A 23,913-nucleotide genomic window follows, 5' to 3' on the forward strand; every position below is an offset into this window, starting at 1 on the left:
TGAAAGTAATAAAGTACTCAATTCCTCCATGTGTCTTTTTCTAATGTCCCCAAATATCATAATGAACAACTTGAAGTAAATCTGTTGATTTCTAAGTTCTAGAAAATTATTTACTACTTAGTTTACCTTTGACACGTGGTTCACATATGTCAAAATCATTTAAATTCACTTGTGGTACTAACCCCACTTTTATACATTCTAACCATTTTATTTTTATTTACATGACCCGATGTTAAATGTCATACGTATGTACAATTAATTTATACATTCAAATAATCAGAAATGAATACTTTATTATTAATATCAATATTTAAGGAGTACATATTGTGATTTTTCACACATTCTCCTAATATATCACCCTTACTAATAATAATTATTCTAGACTTAAATTCAACTGCGTAACCCTTTAAGTCTAATATAGGCACATATATTAAATTTATATGAATACTAGGCACATACAACGCATCACTTGGTAAAATAACAGACCAATTTAAAGAAATTTTACAAGTATCTTACCCCAACACATCACAATATATGTTATTGTCCATATAGACAAGGTTCGCCTACTTGTTTCTCCTCGAATTCGTTAAAACAGTTTCTTGCTCTTGGAAATACGTTTTGTTGTTGTAGATTCAATTCATCAATAATCTAATTTGCATTACTTCCGGCATAATCATTTCAATCTCCTTGTTTTACTTCTATTTTTCTTTGTTTGGATGCTATGATTTGAAATGTCTTTTTGTGTTTTTGCCAAATAGTTTATTGTAATTTTGCTTTAGCAATCTCTTTTTCTTAAATTGTTTTTGACTTTGTCTTGTTGAAAGAGGTCGTTTGGCTTGTGCTATTTAAAAGATTAGAGGATCCATTTTCTCTTTCTCCTCTCCACTCTGTCTTCTTCTAACACCAATATTACTGCAGGAGAATATATATTTATTTCCTTCCTACTATGTGTTAAAAAAATAACAATATGCTTTCAAAACAAAGGAAAACTACTAAGTATGAGTGTAATTTGCATTTTATCAGTAAGAAGATAGTCGGCGCCTAATAATTCTTTTGTGATCAATTCCATTTGTCGTATATAATCACCAATATATACTTTCATTATCTTCCAGTTCTATTGCACTTCTCCAATAATAATTGTGTACAAGTATCGGATCTCAAGCCGTACTTACTTTCAAAGACATCCATGACTTCTTTAGCGAATGCAAAATCAAAGCTTTTTCCGAAACACTATCTTCCTTCTGTTCTTCTCTAGTACTAATACCACTCTGGCCAATTTTAATATTTTCAGGTGATTTTAGGGTTGTTAAGGTTTTTTCATGTGTTATAAGCAAAGTTATATCCTTCGACAACATTTTCGAGCAATATATGTTCGAAAATGGAGTTCTGGAGTTCGAGACTCCCTTTCCTAAATATATATATATATATATATATATATATATAAAGATTCGACGTTGAACTGGAATTGTGACGGTTTATGAAGAAGAAAAAATATACTCGGTCGTCCCAAACGTATCACTCGGTTTGACCGCTCGGTGAGGTTTTTTTTACTCAATGATAAATGAAGTAATTTTAAATATATTGATATATTTTTTTAAAAATATTTAAATATATTAAAAAATATGAATAAAAAAATAAAAAAATAAAAGTTATTTTTATAACTAACAATAATACCGAGCGGTGCTACTTGGAGAGCACTCTTACAAAGAAACTAAACCAGGTTTTAAATGACTTAGAACAATAAAAAAAAAACTTTCAAATCTAGGAAGTCGGTTCCACTAATTATATTCGAATCTCAAGCCTCGTGAATGGCTGCATGACATCGCGATCGAAGAATATATTACATTATTTCATCGGTAAGGAATAAGGATAACATGATCAACATGAAGCCGCGCGCCGAATTAGAAATTTGACTTTAGGGGATTTATAATAAATATAGAGAAAGGCTACCGATACAAAAAAGTTAGATTATATAAAAGTAAATTTATAAATTGACATATTTATATAGAATTTATTAGATTTATTTTATAATAAAAATAATTTTATAATTTGATATATTATATTAAACTACATCAGTTTATAGTTTACTTTTGTATGATCCTTGTGTGGGTAAAGTATTTTCCATAAATATATATATAGGATGATAATTAGATGTAAGTATTCTGTTATTTATAGTGGATATATATGAGTAATGTTATACACTACACTCTCATCCTATTTTGATCATATTGTGGTATGTGACACATTCATTACCATTAGATGATAAAGAAGCATGCAATAAATGCTCATTTAATGGTGAAAAATGTGTCACATCATATTTAGTGGGATGAAAGTGAGAAAAAAGTATGATGTATAGAATTTTCCTTATAATATATATATATATATATATATATATTTATGTTTGTGGAGACTAGAAGATCATAGATGGAGTAGGAGCATTGGTATTGGACTCATCAAATGAGTTCAATCTTCAAAATTTGAAGAATTTATGTTTAAAACCACTGCATTGGATTCACCAAATACTAAAATCTGAAACTTTGAGTTACAGTGCATTCCAATTCATTTTTAAATTTGAAAACTCACTATTCACACTCTATAACCATTATTTTATTAACTTAAATTATTGTTTCCTAATTTTGAACTACAATATATTTAAGTTGAAAAATAATAATGTAAGTATCAAATTAAATTATTAATTAAAATATAGTTAGTGTAATTGTAAAATATGAAAAAAATATATTAAAAATATTATTATTAAAAAAATAATATTATATTATTATTTTGATGAATTTAATAACTAATCCAACGTGGGGTTATGAATAGGAAGGTTTTGAATTTATAGAAAATATGTATTTGTCATCAAATTTTAGAGATAAAAATGATGAATTCAATATCAATACTCTTATAAGAGGATCTTTATATTTTGGAAGATAAAAAAGTTTTTCTTTTTCGGATTTTTTTTTCTAATTAATTCCTAATTGAACTAAAGGAATATTTTAGGTAGGCCGTGTAGTACTTCCACCGTTGATAACATGATTTTATAATGATTTTTACAATTATATTTGGTGGTTATTTAAATTTTAAAATTTCAATAAAAAAGACTGTTTAATATTTTTAATAAATTAAATAACATTCTCTCGACGGTCAACTTATATTAACAAGAAGGGAGAAATAAATTGCGATCGAAACTGAGGCAAAATGATCTCCATAAAATATTGTTCTCATATGATCATATCATATACGTACCTAGCTTAGCTAGATGATTAATGAAAAATAATATTTACAACCATAAAATATGAAAATATTACATATTTTTTTAAAAAATAAATAATTATAATATTTATATTAAAAAATTAATTTTTTAATAATAAATCTTACTCTTTTTAAAAAGAGTACACATCACTTGTACCGTATCTAACATTATTCTCTCAAAAATTTTCGGCGTTTTGTCGGCAGAGATGACGGTGCCAAATTTCTTTCACATTTGCATGCTTAGCAGAATGATCTTTATAGCCAATCATTTGAGGACATATAGGAGATGATGGATCATGGGATAATAGTTAAAAAGGATCGTGATTTAATAGCATTTCTTCTCGAGACAACTTGATTGGCAGGATCATTTTCTCAAGAGTTTCTACGGTGAGTGTGTTTCACATATTAATCACACTTATAATAAAATAGTTTTATAATATAATATATTACATCAAATTATACCACTTTATAAAATATTTTTTTTAGATAAGCACGTTAATCTCAAAGATATATTATACAAATAAACTTAAGAATTGACGTGTTTTGATATGATACGTTAGATTTACATTACAATAAAATAACTTTATAATTTGATATATCACATCAAGACACGTCAATTTTTATTTTTTTAGTTTGTAATTTTTTTTAGCAAAAACATTTCTCAAATTTTTATTGCTCTTTTATAGGTATTATTATGATATCATGTAGGTTAAAAATATTGTTTAAATGAATTTATGATTACATTCACAAATGAGTAAAATATAAGTTAACAATATTCAAGAATAATCACAAAATTTATTCGTGAGATTTGTGTATTTGAGACTTATTATTAACATTATTCCTTGATTAATAACTAGAACTATTCCTATAGAGGGTTTGTTTATTCGAATGTTTGAAAAACAAAAATCTAAGCTCTTTTATTAATCGTGTCAAACTCATATAAACTTAGATTAAATTGTAAACTTGTATATTTGTCTGTTTTATTATTTTTAACTTTTTAAAAATATACGAGACGATCATGTTTGATCGGGTTAATTCAGATTAGACCCGAGTTAGAACTCGAGTTTACAATCTGGTACCCAGATTTTTTTTTTTTTTTTTTCTTCAAATGGTTTTGATGTTTTCTTTTATACTAATTGAGTCAATGGTCAATGCGGAAAAAGATTCATTAAAAGAGAAAGGTCAGCTGTGTGTATATATATATATATATGTTTAGTTTATTCTACATGTTCCTGTCTTTCATTCCCTAATTGGGTAAAGCAAATTAATTAATCCCTCAACGTACGTACTTTTTTTCAACTCTATAGATAGAAGTTCTGCTACCTAGCCAGTCTGACCACATCTGCTGCACTTGCACACACCTATGCAGGAAGAGGACAGAGTCGACAGACAGGTTCCGTAAATATTTTTGCATTTTCTATCTAATTTTAAAAAATTTATTCATATTTTTTTTTATCATTATTATCTAATCATCTCATAATATAATATTAAATAATAAATTTATAAATAAAATATAATAAATAAGATAATAAAAATTAAGATAATGAATAATATTACTCAACCCGATACCAAGACTTGGTGTATCCAAATTTTACAATCCAAATTCCAGACCGAAATTCTATTTTTCAAGTTTTAGATTATGATTGTTCATCTGAGTTTCAGTCTGAAAATCCATAAACTCAAGCTGGATCTCTAGTTTCAAACCCAAGCCGGGTCAGACCCAGGCCAGAACCCAGATGAATCCGGATTGTAAATCCACAATCCGAATTTAAAATCCGGAACTTTCCTTTTTTATTTTTGATTTTTTTTTATTATTATTTAAGTTTGAATGTTTTCATATCCAGATTCAATCCAAATGTCAAGACTATATGCTCTTCTCATGGTTCTCAAAGATATCTCTACGAAGTAGCAGAAGTCATGTTCCAGTTCAAGACATTCGGTTACTGATTTTATTGCATGTTTTGTACTGGCCGTCATAATAAAGAAAATATGAAACTAATAATTAGAAATAAAGGGCATTAATTACCTAGCTGTCATAGAGGCAAGATAAAAAAAGCTTATTGCATGTTTTGTACTGGATCCCACAGATTTCTAGTCATGCCCGATAACCACTCCGGCACGCCCACCTCATATTTGAATTAAGACTTCGTTTAAAAACACAATTTATTTTAATTTATCATTATAATTTTTTTAAATCTCAATACAAACTATAATAAATAATTCAATTTTTTCAAATATCAAAATAATAATAATAATAATAAATAATATTCTAATAATATTTTATCAACTCAACTCACTTCAACATTCAAACGCACTCTGCAACTGTTAGATTACTTCATAACATTCAAACTTAAAATTAAAAAATAAAAAAAAAAGAAAAAAAAGGCGGTTCTGGGTTCTGGATTTACAATTCGATACCCTGACCGAGTCAACCTAGCTTCCGCCCCAGATTTGTTCCGGGCTAGAATCCGATTTCCCGAATTTCAGACCGGGGCAGGATTTCCTGAATGAACAATCCTATTTCAGACCCAACCGAAAAGAAAATCTCATCTGAATGAACAGTCTTATTCTTGATGCAATGTGTGGTGCTTAAATCCTTATCAATGTATGTATTGACATAAGTATGCATCAAATTACATATTAACTATATAAAGATATTTGTGCGAAGTTAAAAAATCTACTTATGACTAAAGTCATAATCTAATGTGTGATTGATTAGAAATACGATATTTTTATGAGTGTATATATGTGTATATATATATATATATATATATATATATATATATGAAAAATATATTTATCATTTTCTTTTTATTATCATCGTCTCAAAGTTCCTTGTTTACGACAGAAAACTGAGTAGACAAAAATATAAAAAAAAATAAAATGACATTATAATATTCATAATTAAATAACTAATTGTTAAACCAAACTTACTATAATGTATACACTAATAAAATTAATTTAAATTAAAAAATAATAAATTAATCAAATAGTTTGTGAATAAATTTGAACTCCTTAAAAAAAAAATCTATTAAAAAATTGATGACGAACACAAATTTAACTGGTTTTCTATAAAAAAAGAAATAAAAGAATAAAACTTGAACGTTCAAATAACTTCCACATAATTTTTACTTCATTATTTTCACAACCCATCTGCGTGACGCCTTTATATGACAATAACTTAATAACAATATTAATTATAAAAAATTCTATATACTACATTTTTATTGCACTTTCATTCATTGTGTCGAGGTGATATTATCCATCTACTTTTAAATTTCTTTTTAGAAAATGAGAAATGGTACAAATTTCTTTATTCCAAATTACATATCAATATTGACATGACTTTTTTTTTATTGAAATGAAAAACAAAAAAAGAAAAATTTTGAAAGAAGAAAAGGTTGTCTGACTCATGAAAATTATTACCATCTTTAATTTGTACTGTTTCATTAAATGGATGACTTACATGTCAGTGTTTAGTGCATGAACTCATTTACAAGAAAACTTTTCCATTATAGAATATCATATCATTTGAGTAATATTATTTCGTATCGTTTAGATTCGAAGATGAGTTAAGATGTATTGTAAATAGTAGTGAGATAGATTGTAAATAGTAGTGAGATTTGTGAATTAAAGTTGATGAATAATAATGAATAATAGTGAGATAAGTTAAAATGAATTGAAATGAATTGAGATGAGTTGTGAATACAAATCGTTAATATTGCACAAGTCTTTTGTAAAAAATAAATCTCAGAGAAAAAAAAAATCATATTTTTTGAAGGTAGAGGTCGCTATAAAAAAAGATTGGTACGAAATTTTTACAGTTTGGACTTACATATATATCATTATTACAAGTAGAAGAAGAAGACCAATGCATAGAAAGAAATACAAGACTATCAATTGGTGGTGTAAGCCCATGTGATAGAGTCATGCAGATACAGATGCAGATTCAGTACATCGTTTTCTTCTTTGTACGTATATGATACTGACACGGACACCCGAAGGCTGCCTGTTTGGAGAAAATCACCTTCCAAAGTACAAACATCCTCCGCCACCGACTCTGCTCCAAACTTCCTGCATTTTTGCTTAAACATACTCTTTTATCTCTCTCAGACTCACTCTCAGACAGCAGATTCTCTCGTTCTCTGGCGCACGCTGCTTTACTATTTTATTTACATCTCCTCTGTTTATTGTACTTGTATATATTTATATTCGTCTCTATCTCTATTGCTCGTATCTCCTACAATTCCCTGTTGTAATGGAGATTTCGGATATTCCCGATAGAAAAGCCACCGCCACGCTCCCTCACACCGGCTCTGATCTTCGAAAACGCCCTCGCGCTATTCCACAAGTCTCCGGCTTAACTTCCGAAACTAAAGATCCCGACCCGGGTTATTCGGTGAGTGAAACCGGGAAGAGCTGCGAGGACGAGGGGAATCGGAGTGAAGCTGTAATTCAGTCGGCGAATCACGTGGCCAATGGGAACGACGGAGGCGACAAGACTGCAAACGGTCTGGATCGGGGAACGGATTTCGCGGCGGTGAAACTCGCGTATCGGCCATCGGCTCCTGCTCATCGGAGAATAAAGGAGAGCCCTCTTAGCTCTGATGCAATCTTCAAAGAGGTAGTCCCAGCTTCTTCAACCGCTTTTTCTTTAAAAAGTATATATTGCTCCGGATATAGATTAAAAATGCTTCGTAATTTGTTCAAAACTTCTGACTTTACGACGAGTATGGTATACGATAAACAGAGTCGTGTTTGGAAGAAACAGCCTTTAAAAAGAAAATCCAAACTCGGTCCATATTTTTTGAGTAATTGAATGACGAGCATGAAAATGAAATCGCTCTTTTAATACGTAACTGTTGTTTAACAGCTCCGTGGGAGCCAGCATCTTGCTCGGATTGCATCCTTTAGCCAATTCATAAATCGAACTAAATATTTCTAAGCACAATTCCACCACTTGAAAAATCACACCACTGCAAAAAAATGCACATTAGGTAATGTGCTATGCAATCCTGATTCTGTAGTTTAAATTTTCATGCAGAGTCATGCAGGTCTCCTTAATCTCTGTATAGTAGTGCTAGTTGCTGTAAACAGCAGACTCATCATTGAGAATCTTATGAAGGTTTGTGTCACTCCTTCCTTATATTAATTACTTCAATAAGATATTGGTTACATCTGTTAACTTGTACAGCAACATGCTCCCGTGGCCTGTATGCAAATAATAATCATGCCAAGTTTTTAATTTTTGGTCAAATGTTTCTTTAGGGCTCACAATTTTGATCGCTGATTTTTAACTATCATTGCAGTATGGTTTGTTAATTAGGACCGGTTTTTGGTTTAGTTCAAGATCATTGAGAGATTGGCCCCTTCTTATGTGTTGGTAATGGTTACTAAACTTCTGTTTCCTCCTCTTACTGCTTAGGATGACTTCTTTTTTGCACATTTCATTTGGGCTTTTTTTGTGTCCAACGAGCATCTGACTCCGAGTGTATTGTTCATGCTTCTATTGCAGCCTTACACTCCCGATATTCCCACTTGCTACCTTTATAGTGGAAAAATTAGTACAACAGAAGTATATCCATGAACCCGTAAGTAATTCGAGTTTCAGTATTGAAAATCAACAGCCTTTCCTACTTCACCATGAAATGGAATTGTACCCATGGAAATATACTTTCCATTTGGATACATGGGGGGCTGCATCTTATATACTGCAGTTATATACTTTGTATATGTTTCTCTCCTAGAGAATAACAAGCAATGTTGAACTCCTGGTAACCTCAAAATTTAATTTCTACTTTAATATTGCAGGTTGTTGTTTTACTTCAAGTAATCCTTACAACAGCTGTGGTTTTGTTCCCAGTTTTTGTTATTTTGAGGTATTTTTTTTTTTCATTTATGTTAGGCTATGTCAACAATGCTGGTGTTCTGATAAATAGATGCTCAACGTTTTTGGTACCTAAATTTAATGATTGGAGAAAATACATGTTGTGCCCCATCTGTTGCCCCATTTTGCAACGTGGTATACAAACCATCACATTTGACTCATTGCACCTTCAAACTACCAAAAACTTACAATTTGCAACTTCGTTAAAATTTGATGTATTTACATAATCTAATATTCATCCAATTTAAAGGCTAGAGTTAGACAGAGGATGTGATCTACTGAAAAGTGGTAATTTGAGAATGCATTGAGTCAAAAGTGACAGTTTGGATCCCCTTTTTCCCTTTAATGTTTTACCAGAGAGTTATACACGTAGGAATTTTCCTCAGTTCATTGACACGACATATGTTGAAGTTTCTCAATTCCGTTATGTCTTTAAAATGTGCAGGTGTGACTCTGCTGTTTTATCTGGTGTCACTTTGATGCTCTTCGCTTGCATTGTATGGTTAAAATTGGTATCTTATGCGCACACAAACCATGATATGAGAGCACTTGCCAAATCAATTGAAAAGGTAAATTAAATTCCCTTGAAAAGAGGAGTCAGAAAGTTTGATTGAAAAGAGCACTTGCCGGTACATATAAAAGTCTCCTGGAAAGAAAATATTTGATTGAAGAGAGGAGACAGGATATTTGTTAATCTTCGTGCCTAAATGAAATTTATTAGGTTTCTTCCTAAAACTTAACATAGAGGAACATGCTATATATGTTTGTTGTAAGTTCGTAATTGAGAAAAATGGGCCAGACGTTGAGTAAGTATTATCAAAGTAATCCTTAGTTTTCTTTACCTTATTGACAGGTTAATTATATTTTCCTCTCAAGGACTACCACCCTATTTTCAATTAATTGGCCTCATCTGTTAAAAAGAAAAAGAAAAAGAAAAAGAACTAAAACTATCGTTAAATTGGATTGAAATGTGTATATAAAGTCAAAAATTCCTATTACATTATGTTTCAAACGCACATTATGAGTGCTCTTCATTAGATAAAAAAGCAGTTGGTGCTGCTCTCGCCTTTTCTCTGCAATGGATGTTTACTCTCAGTCTCTGCAGAAATTCTTGTGATGGGTGATGTACAGATGTTTCTTTTCTATCTATTCACCAAGGTCCTGTTTGATGTTAGGGCGATGTCCAGCCCAATTCTCTGAATACGGATTATCCTTGCAGTGTTAACTTCAAGAGTTTGGCTTACTTCATGGTTGCCCCAACCTTGTGTTATCAGGTAATCACAATTCATGACTTCTGTTGCAGTTATTATCATAAACTTATGCTCATCCTGATCCATTTTAGCACACCTTGTTCATGATATTTATGTCCCTTCTAACTTTTTGGACTGTGTTATCAGAAAAGAAACTTTTGTTTGTTGCATGTACAAAAAAGTGTCTATTGAGATATCTATGATTGGGTTGTGGTTGTTGTCAGTCTTTTATGATTCTTCCTGTCTGTTACATTCATAATCCTTTTATGCTAGTTTAAATAGTATAAAGCCTTTTTTATCTGATTAATGAAGCCTAATTAGTATTGGTGTTCTTTGACCTTCATATTGATGTATTGTTATTATAGACAACCTATCCTCGTACGCCATACATTCGAAAGGGCTGGGTGGTTCGTCAGTTTTTCAATTTGATAATATTTACAGGTGTTATGGGATTCATAATAGAACAAGTAAGTAACTGTTGGTAATTAAAAAACTACAATTCCTAGTTCTTTTCGTTCTTCAGAAAAATTGGCTATATTCTGACTTGACTTTGGTGGTATATTGCTGCAGTATATTAATCCTATTGTCAAGAACTCACAGCATCCCTTGAAAGGGAACCTTTTATATGCCATAGAAAGGGTTTTGAAGCTTTCGGTCCCAAATTTATACGTGTGGCTTTGCATGTTCTACTGCTTCTTTCACCTCTGGTGTGTCTTCTTTCCTTTATTTTGTAAAGGCATATATTTCTTATAATTTTTCTTAGAAAGCTTTTTCCAGTGATCATCAGTATTTTCTCTTGAAAATCTGACTTAGGAATGTCATAAAGATCTTCATAGGATTTTTTTCTTAATAGTTTAAGACCAAGTTCATGAGCAAATTCTGGTTTATGAAATTTTGTGGACCACATGCTGGTTTTTTTTTTTTTCCTACATGGAAAACTTGCTCATGAACTTAGTCTTACACTTCTTGTTACATCATTGTTTGTTTTGAATTTATGTCATTGATGGGACTGAGTGGTAAGTTTCGTTCCCTTCCTTCTTGGCTGGAAAGAAAAAAAGAGATGTAGATAATGAGGTGGTGTTAATTTACCATCTTACTTAGTTCGAGACTTCAGAAATTTGGCTGTTTTACATAAAAAATTATTTTTGTTTCAAAAATTTGCTTCTTTAGAGGCAAAACGGTCTTCTTTTTCTCTCTCTCAGATGTGCCTTATTTTAAAATCAAGACAAGATTTCTAAATTTATTTGAGATTTTCATTTTTGAGAGTCATGTTATTTCAAGAGAATCTTATGCTCAGATGAAGCCTGCAATCTTAGGTTAAATATACTGGCTGAACTTCTTCGCTTTGGTGATCGGGAGTTTTACAAAGATTGGTGGAATGCTAAAACGGTTGAAGAGGTAGGTCTTTAATCTTGCAATATGTAGCCATTTGGTCATGTTTTTGAACAAGAACGTGCTGAAAACTGTGCTTTTTGCATAACTCTTGCGGCTCTGTGGTGTCATCAGTACTGGAGAATGTGGAATATGGTAAGTTTCTCTCAAGATTCAGAGTTTGTGTGACTGGTCACTTATGTAGGTTCTCTGGCTTATTCTTTATTTGGATCTTCTTCGTTCTGTTCTGGATGGTCCGGCCCAAAAGGTTGCAAATTTTGAGTTATATTTAGTTATGATGTTCTTATTTTGACTTTATAAGCAGTAGGGTATTGACTCGAAGATAAGAGTTTGAAATGGTACTTGAGTCTACATTATTTATTCTTCACTGAATCACTAATATATTTTGGCATTTGGATTGCGAAAAAATTTTGAACCATACTATATAGTAGGTTCATTGAAGGAGCTATTTGCAGAGGTTTTTTTTTTTTTTTTTTTGGTTTTTAATGATGTGGAATCTCACTAAGGCAAGATACTTCAGATCCACCTCTGGGAGTGAACCCTGGAACACAACTCCACCGGCCAAAACCGTGTATCAAGTACTCTATAGGAACTCCTAGTATAGAATCAAACCCAAGATGTCCGAGTCAACAGCTTATCCTAAGCCCGCCCTTGGCTGGTTATTTGCAAGTGTTTATGTTTATGCTGTTTCATTATTCTTTGCCTGAGGTCATGATGCTGGTTTCCAAGTACACTAAAGAAAGAACTGTATAACTGATCAGATTTGTTTTCATTACAGCCTGTGCATAAATGGATGATTCGCCATATCTATTTTCCATGCCTGCGGAATGGGATACCAAAGGTAATACCAATCTCGCCTAAGATTGTAAAAGGTGCTTAATAAACACATTTTTATGTTGTTAGGTTTTAAATTTTAATGTCTGCAATCCCTGTAAATTTTTTGTCCGCATTTTCTATAGGGATAGTTGTCTAAGGACAAACTGTCTGAATTAGCTGTGTTATGTGCCCACTCTTAGGTGATGCACAGCTTCAGTTCTAGTTCCCACAATGACACTCTATCAGATGTGGCTGATCTTGTTATCAGTTCACCTCCACAGTTTTCTATCTGTTTTTTCAACCAATTTGATAGATACATCCTTTGTATTTCACATGATTAAACAGTATCATGATATCATATAATTGTACCAATTTGTCCCAGTTTGTTGAAGCTCAGAATGTATATACTCTGACCTCTGTTCTTCTCAGCTTAGTGACCTTGTACCGATGAAAGAATAATGGTAATTGTGACTATATTTGGCTTTAGTGGTAGTACTTGTAATAGGGTAAACTTCAATAACATTCCCATGGATTAATTTAATGCTCTTGGCCCCTCCTATTAAGGATTAATAATTGTAAATTATTTATGTGTTTTCCAAATATTTGTTTCTAATTCAGGGTGTGGCCAGTCTAATCGCCTTCCTTGTGTCTGCTGTATTCCATGAGGTATGTTGCCTTTTGTTTTGCCCTTGTGTTTCAAATAACAAGTCTACTTTCAGCCCTTTGTGGCACTGGAAGCTGATTGGAATATGTTATTTATTCTATGTGCATCACCATAGTTGGCAGCTATTATATGCTATATAGACAATGATGGTTTTGCTCCTGTCTTTGTTACTTTTGTTTTTTGGGCATGGTAACAACATTTTTTTCTTTTGCTTGCTGAAAAACAAAAAAGCGATAAATTTTTCCTTTCATAAATTTTATGCACGCTCAAAGGTTACTTCTTTCGTGTCTGAATGTATTTTGGAGTTTTTCCATTCATGGGAAAAAGGGGAGGGTAAAGTTCAAGCTGCACACAAATATTGTGACTGGTTGACTTGGCATGGCTTTGGGGCAGGTCATATCATCATAAATCATAATATGATCTTAAAAGCCAAACCAAGAGATAGCTACCTTTGTCCAGTAAAATCTATAGTCAGAAATTTTGCTTTATGTTCAATTGCGAACACATGTAGGATTACATATCCCAACAAGAACCGCAATCTTGAAGGGCATAGTCATCCTATTTTTATTGCTTAATTTGTCAGGTTTCTGGTGGTTTAGTGGACATATTTTTGGAAAGAAAGAAGAGATAAAGGTTAAAAATGGTGGCATTGAATTAGTGAGAAGGAAAGAATGATGTTGCATTGCCACAATACGACCATTTAGAAATTGCAATAGCCAAAAAGTTTTAGCTAGAATGCCCCTCAAGGTGATCTGCCACTGGAGCCAGTACTTCAAAGTCATTTTATGTTTCATTATTTGTTCATGCTCTCCCTCTTGATGATCGAAGAAGCTTGTGTACAGAAACTGATTGCAATTTATGGTTTTTGTGGCAGAATAATGTTATTGTATCTGCCTCAATCTAAATCTTTAAATGATTGCCGTTTAATAATTGTAGTGCTTCAGTCACTTCATAGCTATGTTTGAGTTTAATTTTGTTTAATTCCTCTGCAGCTATGCATTGCTGTTCCATGCCACATGTTCAAGTTGTGGGCTTTTATTGGCATAATGTTTCAGGTGAAATTATTATGACTTTTGATGGTATATTTTTCTCTGCTTAATGTTACAATCATTTACCTCTTTCTTAGAACTTGAAGTATACTACATCCAAAAAGAACTTGTCAGTTTTCCTTGAGTTAGGCGCATGCCATTACGGCAAGAGTCTATCGGGACATGAATGAGTTAGATGATAATAATAGCTCTATTCTTGAATAGGTTCCCTTGGTTCTGATCACTAATTACCTGCAAAATAAGTTCAGAAACTCAATGGTACGTATTAGCTTTCAGGAATAATAATATTTAAACTTATTCAACACTGAATTTCTTGTGCCATTCAACTTGATTTAAAATAGCCCTTTCTCTTTGGTTTGTGCTCTCTTTTATGCCAGGTGGGAAATATGATATTCTGGTTCATTTTCTGTATTCTCGGTCAACCTATGTGTGTTCTTCTATACTACCACGACCTAATGAACCGGAAAGGGAAGACTGAATAAAAACTATCGACTCCCTCATTTACTCTGGAAAGTAAAGTTGCTGTAGATATGGTGCGTCTATTGTTTTATGAAGGGAGTAACATCATTTTTCGGTACGGCATCCCTGCTGGAGCGAGGTGTGGGTTGGACTTCATTTCATTATATTCAGAATGAATGCTGCTTTTATGCTATGACCATATACTTTTATCTTCTTGATAGGCTTCTTGGTCAATTTACTTGGTCTACGGCTTTTGGTGGGGTTTGGAAAAATGGTCTAATACCAATTTTGATGTTCAATGCTCTAGCAAAGAACTAGTGCCACAGTTGTAGTACTGGTTTATTTTGCTGCTAATGTAAATGATAGTCGAAGGCTTCTCTAGATAAAATAAGAGATGGGAGAGCAACAGTAACTTTACACATATATATATATATATACTGTAGACTTTACATGAGATGATGCATTTGTTTTAGCTCTTCCAATGTCAGACAATTTTAACTCTTTATTTATTAGGTAAATTTTGCATTGCTAGGGCAGATATGCCCAAGCCGCTGCCAATGCTCTCAGGAGTATAAGAAACGGGCTTTTAACTGCGAGATTATCATTGATTGTCACAACACGAATGGTTTCAGTGCACATTTTAGTGCCGTTGGATCTTCCTTTCAAAAGACGAAACTGCTTAAAAGAATTTTTTTTTTTTTGAAAAAAAAAAATAATATGCAAATAATTTTATTATAATATTTCAAGGTATAAAAGTGGGGTGGGGACTTCTACAATTGCCCTAGAATGTTCATATTCCAGTTCTGAACATTCAAAGAAATGCAAAAAGAAAAAACAGAGATGAAAGGGAACTACCAAGTAGTCTTGATTCTATGTTCTTTTGGCTTGCAAGAGATGGACCACCATTGGCTAAATTGGAGCTGATGAATTTGGCCAAGTAAAAATGGTAGGAGGGTTTGTAATAGTGATTTGTGGTCTTTCATAACATTCATATTTTTTTTGCAGATAGAGTAGTTTGTCAACTCCTAACTTTAGGACAAGCAATAAGATGGCCGAGATCGGACCGATCACAATTTTATCAACGATCATGAAACATTGTATCGCTACATGGATCTCACATGCCCATTGGAGGAGGAGGGTGTGCGTGGTTGGATGCTAAATATTTGGGGCTGAAAAATATGATTATACAATGCATGTAGAAATATGTTGGTGGCCTGAAAATCTAATAGTATTGTGTTACTTTGAGATGGCCAGAAGGTGGTAGATCGATGTTTTCTCTAGTAGGAAAAATAAAACACAAAGGAAAATTCTTAAAAAATGGAGGGATCAAATCCTCCCTCGCTTACGGACCAACCTACACGCTACAAAGGCTTGGTGGCCCAACGAAACAAGCCCACAATAGTCGGACTCCAGTAGCCAATTCAGGCCATGCAACGTAAGCCCCAAACCTTTCAGCACTACTAGCAAATAGAGAGAATTCAAATCCTCTCCCGGATAAAGGGAAGATTTAAATAATAACAAACCCGAGCTCTCTCCCATTTTCTATAAATATTAGAGGGAATCCACAATCGAGGTAAATGACTTTTAGTCTGGGATTCCTAAAGGTGTTACACGGATTATCTGACTTAGGCATCGAAGGTATTTCATACCCTTTGAGCATTTCTGAGTTAACTAGTGTAGGGTCATTAAAGGTGTTCACAGGGGTATGAAGCATGTCCATAACAGTTGGCACCGTCTGTGGAATTTTTAAATTGCATCCCAATGTGCCTTTCGCATGCCTGCAACAACATGCTCTCAAGCAACCCGACACCAGGAAGCTACTTCTACGAACATGGAGGGAAGATTGGCTAAGATGGAGGAGAAACTAAGAAGAGTAATAGTAGAAATTGAGTCTCTTCAGCGCAAAAATGAGACCCTGAATCACAGAAACATCGCCACAGGAGAGGATGATGCACCGAGCCATATTGATCGAGCAGAGGCAGAGTCGCAGAGTATAGGAAAAACCTTGAATGCTGATGAGAAGAGAAAAATGTACCACAATCTACGAATCCTCATGGACAAGTCAAAGAAATGGCCCAGAAGATATGTGCATATTCGTACGTAGTTCAGCTACTCACTATCACTGATTTACTGTATAGCACAAAGATCATAGTAGTACTGCTCCCGCCAAAGTTCAAGGTCCCGCTAGTCGAAATGTATGACGAGTCCAAGGATCCCGTCGAACGTCTAGAAACATTCAAACCCCACATGACACTCCAAGATTTTGCTGGGGAGATCGCGTGCCGGACATTTCCTTTAACCTTGAAAGGAGTCGCCAGGGGATGGTTTGGAGTACTGCACTCGGGCTCTATAGACATCTTCGAGGAGTTAGGTAGGCAGTTCTTGACTAAGTTTATGGTGAGTAGAAGGAGGAGACCTGCTGCATATCTACTCACCATGAAACAAAGGGAGAACGAAAGTCTGAAGGCTTACCTCGCCCGTTTTGACAAGGAGTGCATGATGACAGACGACCAAGATGAAAAGATCACGTAGCAACCCTATTAGGAAGAATCCGGCCCATAATCCTATTTATGGCCGAATTGGAGAGAAAAACCCCAATCACTCTACGTGAATTATGGACAGAGCAAACGACTTTGTCAACGCTAAAGATACTCAACGGGCCCTAACCGCACCAAGAAAGTCAGAGATGAAGTGATTGGAAGACCGAACAAAGAAGAGCGCCCATGGAAGAGACCAAGAAAAGGATCCAAGAACCAAAAAGAACCTGCACAAAAGAAGGCAGGAAATAGGCATTCCGACGCGAATGGTGAACTCTAGGATACAATATTCGTACAATATTCCAACATGAATGTCCAAGATAGGACCAGGGAACTGACTCAAGACAACAACCATATTCAAAGAACCCAACGATTTTGCACCTATCCATAATGTAGGAGGCATTGTATAGAAGACCGCCGCACCTTGAAACAAAAAATCGAGGAGATGCAAGACAGCAGCGAATTTGAATGTCTAGTCGCCTGAAACTTTTCGCCCCCTAGGCGACCAAGTGAGAAGCATCAAGATTGAGAGCAAAGGTGTCGAAGAAGTGATAGCCCGAGAAGAAGAAAAACCACTAGGGAACACCACGACCGACCCGCTCACCAAGGTCAAGACCAAAATGATCCCCCCCTGGGGAGATCTGCATCATGGCTAGAGAAATCACTAGAGGCGACCCCACCTCCTTTGGGCGAAAAGCTTATGCATGCAACGCCAAGTATGTAGAAGTTTTCAACATCGAAAGACTGGCAAAACAACCAAAGACATGACCAATGGCCTTAATATCCTTCAGTGATGATGGCTGCAAGGGAGAAGTATACTCACATGATGATGCATTAGTAGTGACTATGTTAGTGGCCAACTACACCACATGAAAGATACTTGTTGAAAACAACAACTTGGTTGACATTCTATTTTGGGATGCTTTCATGAAGATGAGAATCAATCAAAGTGGGCTATGCCCAACACCCACCCCTTTGAAAGGGTTCTCAGGAGAAGCGGCTCAATCGCCCTACCAGTTTCAGCAGGATCTGACTCCCATAATGACAGATTTCTTGATAATGAAGACCTAGTCATCTTACAATGCCATTATTGACCGACCAACCTTGAATGCTCTCAGAGTCATTACTTTCATGTACCATCTAAAGATGAAATTTTCCACAGAAGCAGGCATTGGGGAAGTTTGCGGCAAGCAAGTACTTGCTCGAGAATGCTATGTACAAGAGCTCAAAGTCGGAGAAAAAGATGTTAGAATGGTTGAATCCTCAGCGGTAGGTGAACAATTTCCACACCCTCCTCCCGAGATCATGATACACGAAGCGAAAACCCGAGATGAAGAGACCTTGAAGTAGGGTGAGCTTGACAAGCCTCTCGAGCTATTCACCCATGAACCGGCTCACCCCAAGGCTACAGTGAGGATCAGGACCAAAATAAAAGGTGAAGAAAGGCAAAAACTAAAGCAACTCCTTGCCGAACACTGGGACGTCTTTGCTTGGAGCCACAAGGACATGCCAAGGATCGATGAGAAGTTTATGGAACACTGATTGAGTGTTAATCCAAATGTGCGATCAATAAACAAATGAAAAGGGGTTTTAGTACCGAGAAATATGCAGCAATTGCAGAGGAAGTTGACCGCCTTCTAGTAGCTGGATTTATCAAAGAAACCCACTACCCAAAATGGCTTTCAAATATAGTTCTCATGAGGAAGTCTAATAAAAAATGGTGAATGCGTGTGGATATTACTGATCTTAATAAGACCTACCCAAAGGACAACTTCCTATTACCCCGAATTGACCTAATTGTAGACTCCACTATAGGACATCGAATGTTAAGTTTTATGGATGCCTATTCAGAGTATAATCATGTTCAGATGAGCCAAGCCAATCAAGAAAAAATAGCATTCATAACCGACCAGAGGTTATATTTCTACAAAGTGATGCCTTTCAACTTAAATAATACTGGCACAACTACCAAAGGTTGGTGAACAGAATGTTTAAGGAACAAATCGGGTGTAATATGGAAGTATATGTTGATGATTTCTTAGTCAAGAGCAAAGAGTAAAAAAAACACGTAGAAAATTTAAAGGAAGCATTCAGTGTGTTACAACAATACAAAATGAAACTTAAGCCTACAAAATGCACATTCGGGTTGCAGCAAGGCAAGTTCCTGGGCTTCATGGTGTCGCAAAGAGGGGTTGAAGCTAATCTAGAGAAGGTCTAGGTGATTGTTGGAATGGGGCCGCCAAGGAACTTAAATGAAGTACAAAGGCTGGCAGAGAGAATAACGGGGCTCAACAGGTTCATGTCAAGGTCAACAGACAAATGCCTACCATTCTTTTGAGTCTTACGGAAGGTACAAAATCGGGACAACAAGTGCGAAAGGGCATTTGCGCAACTCAATGAATACTTGTCGCACCCCTCACACTTAAGCAAAACCAAGTAGGGAGAGAGCCTGCTCCTATATTTGTCGGTCATGTCGGAGGTCGTATCCGCATCCTTGATACGTGAAGAATCAAAGATACAAAGGCCAATATACTACATAAGCTGGGCTTTAAGGGGAGCCGAGACCAAATATCCGAAAGTGGAAATGTTAACGTTCGCGTTAGTAGTGGCCACTTGTCGATTACAACCTTACTTCCAAGTGCATCCTATAAAAGTGGTAACAACAACACCCTTACAGACAATACTGCAGCGACCAAATGTCTCGGGCCAACTAGTAAAGTGGTCGATCGAACTAAGCAAGTTCAATATTGACTACATTCCTCAGACCGCAGCGAAATGACAAGTACTAGCTAACTTTGTAGGCAAAGTTTCCAACTTCCTTGAAGAAATGTAGGAACCCCCTGTAGGAAAGCTGTGGCAACTTTATGTCGACGGCTCATCCTGCCATTTTTTTTTTGGGGGGGGCATAGGGGTGCACATGGTCACCGAAGACAACACTAAAACATACTACGTAATGAGGCTCAAATTCAAAGTCACCAACAATGAGGCCAAGTACGTACGAAGCAGTGTTAGCAGGACTCTTGTAGCAAAAGCCTTGGGAGCAAGGGAGGTCAATATGAAAGTAGACTCCCAAGTCGTAGTCAACCAAATAATAGGAGAATATCTGGTGAATGGTGAGAGGCTCAAAAGATACCTGCATCAAGTATATGAACGACGTGACCGTCTTGATTACATCCAAATTAGCCGCATCCCGAGGGAGGACAATTAGAAAGCTGATAGGCTGGTGCGAGTAGCATCTGGAAGAGACGAAACGACCTTACCATGGAAGGCAATCACTTGAACAAAAAAAGTGCCAGCCATTGGGCTCAAAATCTCAGAAGTAAGCACAGGGGCCCCAGAATGGGTGCATGATATAACCAAATTCTTGACTATTAGGAAACTCCCACTCAGCAAGGAGGAAGCAAGAAAAGTTAAGAACAAAGTTACCTAGTTCACCATGATTAGTGGCATGTTGTATAAGCAGAATTTTTTGACCCCTCTCCTAAGGTGTGCATCAAAGGAAGAGGCCTAATATGTCATAGAGGAAATACATAAGGAAATATGCGAAAATCACTCCCGAGGAAGAGCTCTGGTGGCCAAAGTCATGAGGGTCGAGTATTATTAGTTGAACATGCTCAAAGACGCCAAAGAATTCACAAAGAAATGTGTCCAATGCCAGTTATACACACCAATTCTGATCAGCCCGCCCGAGAAACTAACATCAATCACATCCCCTTGGCCATTCACCCAGTGGGGAGTAAACCTAGTTGGTCCCATGCCACCAGGCAAAGGGAGAGCAAAGTTCGTCATTGTCGTTGTTGATTACTTCACAAAATAGGCAAAGGCTTAAGCACTGGTGACTTTGTAAAATGTCACTAAGTTTCTATGGAAAGCAGTTGCATGCCAATTTGGGATACCACAGAGCATAATTTCGAACAACAGTAGGCAATTCGACTTGGAGAACTACTGGAGCTGGTGCGCCAAACTCGGAATCAAGGTCAAATACTCATCCTTTGGACATCTCCAAGCCAACGAGTAAGTTGAAGTAACAAAAAAGACGATAATCGACGTGCTAAAGAAGAGGCTAGAGGAGAAAAAGGGCTTCTAGACCGCAGAGCTCCACGAAGTACTTTGGCTTACAAGATAATTGTCGAAACCCTGACAGGAGAAACCCTTTTCGTCCTGACCTATGGCAGCGAAGTAGTCATACCCGTAGAAGTGGGGATGCCAAGCCACTAAACCCAACACTTTAGTGAAGGGCAAAACATCGAGGCACTATAGGCAAATCTCAATTTGTTGGAAGAGAAAATAGCTGAGGCAGAGATCAAGGTAGCAACCAACGAAAGGAAGATAGAGTAGTATTTTAATAGAAAGGTCAAGGCAATGTCCTTCAGAATGGGAGACTTAGTCTTAAAAGAAGCTGGGGTCACCACAACAGAGGAAGGCAAACTTGGTCCATAACAGGAAGTCCTTTACATAGTAGTAGCAAGCCACAGGCTGAGATTGTACTGCCCAAAGACACCTAAAAGAAGGAGCTCCCTCACTCACAGAATGTTGAGCATTTAAAGAAGTATTTTGTATAACTCCACATGTAAACTTGCTAATGCAATAAAAAGGTTATTAGGTCCCATATTTTACCTTCACATCTAGCAGATGAAGGAAGAAATGCCTAACACTAAGCCAAGTGTCTCCACTTGCACCTGACGCTCAAAGGAGGAAATAACTCAAAGGAGTATTTATTCATTGCCCCTTTAGCACGGTCGAGATCATCTCCCGCCTAACACCAAGCCGAGTGTCTCCACTCAAGCCTGGTGAATAAAGGAGGAAACAACTTAAAAGAGTGTTTCCTTCCTCGCCCTTTTAGCGTGGTCGAGACCATCACCCACCTAACACCAAGTCGAATGTCTCCACTCGCACCTGGTGAACAAAGGAGGAAATAACTAAAAAAAAGTGTTTCCTCATCGCCCCTTTAGCACGGTCGAGACCATCTCTCGCCTAACACCATGTCGAGTGTCTCCACTCGCGCCTGGAGAACAAAGAAGGAAACAACTCAAATGAGTGCTTCTCTCCTCGCCTATTTAGCGTGGCCGAGACTATCTCCAGCCTAACGCCAAGCTGAGTGTCTCCACTCGCACCTAGAGAACAAAGGAAGAAAGAACTCAAAGGAGTGTTTCCTTCCTCGCCCCTTTAGTGCAGTCGAGACCATCTCCCACCTAACACCAAGCTGAGTGTCTCCACTCGCACCTGGTGGATAAAGGAGAAAACAATTTAAATAAGCGTTTCCCTCCTCGCCCCTTTAGCACAGTCAAGACCATATCCCACCGAACACCAAGCTGAGTGTCTCCACTTGCATTTGGCGAACAAAGGAGGAAACAACTCAAAAGAGTATTTCCCTCCTTGCCCCTTAGAGTGGTCGAGACCATCTACTGCCCAACACCAAGTCTAGTATCTCTACTCGCACCTAGCGAACAAAGGAGGAAACAACTCAAATGAATGTTTCCCTCCTTGCCCTTTAACACTTGAGACCATCTCCTACCTAACACCAAGCCGAGTGTCTCCACTTGCACTTCGTGATCAAAGGAGGAAACAACTCAAAGGATTGTTTCCCTCCTAGCCCATTGAGATCGATCGAGACCATCTCCCGCCTAAAACCAAACTAAGTGTCTCCACTCTCACATGGCAAATAAAGGAGGAAACAATTTAAAGGAGTGCTTCCCCCCTTGCCCCTTCAACGGGGTCGAGGCCATCTCCCGCCTAACACAAAGCCAAGTGTCTCCACTTGCACAAGGCAACCAAAGGAAGAAACAACTCAAAAGAGTGTTTCCCTTCCTTCCCCCTTGAGCGCGGTCGAGACTATCTCCCACCTAACACAAAGTCGAGTATCTCCACTCACACTTGTGACCAAAGGATGAAACAACTCAAATGAGTGTTTCCCACCTCGCCCTTTTAGCGCAGTCGAGACTATCTACAACTTTAACAATAAGAACCAGCAAGCAAAATGATTAACTAATCTACTAAAAAAATGTTTGAAGTGGAAAAATCATATAAACTAACAAGTCAGGAAAAGAAATATACTATAAATGTTTTATACATCACCCAAATTGGAAAAGATCATCTAAATAGCAAAAGCGACAGGAAAAGAAAAGTCAAGCATCCCGGCGATAAGGAGGGAGGAAGGCATCAGGCATTTTGTCGCTCCCTAGAGAGTCACAAAATTGGTAAGAGGTATGAGTGGCCTTGACAGATTTCAACTCTAACCTATGCAAGTTCGACCTAGAATGGGCAAGGAGGTGATCTCTTAGCTGCTTGAGACCAAGCTTGTGGCCCATGCCCAAAATCGGTTTCGAATAGCATGAGTGGCCGCCAGTTGAGGAGAAAGGCAAAAAACCTCCTCCTGAGAAACCTCCAATTCAACGTTCAACTAAACTACCTTCGACTCAAAGGTAGCCAACCGCTTCTTATAACTTTCAGAGACTTTATGCAGTTGCAATTATAGCTGGTCATGACTTCTGAATTCCCAGCTCACCTCCTCTAGTTGGAGCTCTGCGCTAATCTTCTCGCCACGAGCAATGCTAAGTAAAATGGATAGCACCCACCAGTCTTCCTCGGATTTAGCCAGATGAGTTGC

At 36.2% G+C, this 23,913-nt stretch overlaps 1 protein-coding gene across 3 annotated transcripts; it reads left to right on the forward strand.

Moving 5' to 3' along the window:
- Positions 1-7,180: 7,180 nt before the first annotated feature.
- On the forward strand, positions 7,181-15,985 carry LOC121253647 (diacylglycerol O-acyltransferase 1-like). 3 transcript variants are annotated; one of them, XR_005938413.1, is made up of 17 exons: positions 7,181-7,876; positions 8,297-8,377; positions 8,562-8,635; positions 8,768-8,843; positions 9,064-9,131; positions 9,585-9,708; positions 10,315-10,413; positions 10,755-10,856; positions 10,960-11,096; positions 11,706-11,787; positions 11,896-11,916; positions 12,560-12,622; positions 13,216-13,263; positions 14,254-14,316; positions 14,515-14,568; positions 14,688-14,908; positions 15,775-15,985. XR_005938413.1 is itself a non-coding variant. In XM_041153640.1 (16 exons), exons 1-16 carry the CDS (start codon positions 7,511-7,513, stop codon positions 14,790-14,792), a joined length of 1,563 nt encoding a protein of 520 aa, XP_041009574.1. In that variant the 5' UTR covers positions 7,181-7,510; the 3' UTR covers positions 14,793-15,223. The 3 variants fall into 3 exon arrangements, 1 of the variants encoding a protein (XP_041009574.1); XR_005938412.1 differs by lacking the exon at positions 15,775-15,985 and adding an exon at positions 14,991-15,223; XM_041153640.1 differs by lacking the exon at positions 15,775-15,985 and having other exon boundaries at positions 14,688-15,223.
- The last annotated feature ends 7,928 nt before the right edge of the window (positions 15,986-23,913 follow it).

This window comes from Juglans microcarpa x Juglans regia, chromosome 2S (assembly GCF_004785595.1).
Source record: "Juglans microcarpa x Juglans regia isolate MS1-56 chromosome 2S, Jm3101_v1.0, whole genome shotgun sequence".
Lineage (NCBI taxonomy): Eukaryota > Viridiplantae > Streptophyta > Magnoliopsida > Fagales > Juglandaceae > Juglans > Juglans microcarpa x Juglans regia.

Bases quoted from the DNA above. Each gene is read 5' to 3' on its own strand.
- LOC121253647 (XM_041153640.1), top strand. From the start codon at position 7,511: ATGGAGATTTCGGATATTCCCGATAGAAAAGCCACCGCCACGCTCCCT. The intron at 12,623-13,215 runs GTAATACCAATC...TTTCTAATTCAG, and splicing joins TGCGGAATGGGATACCAAAG to GGTGTGGCCAGTCTAATCGC. The intron at 14,569-14,687 runs GTACGTATTAGC...CTTTTATGCCAG, and splicing joins ATAAGTTCAGAAACTCAATG to GTGGGAAATATGATATTCTG.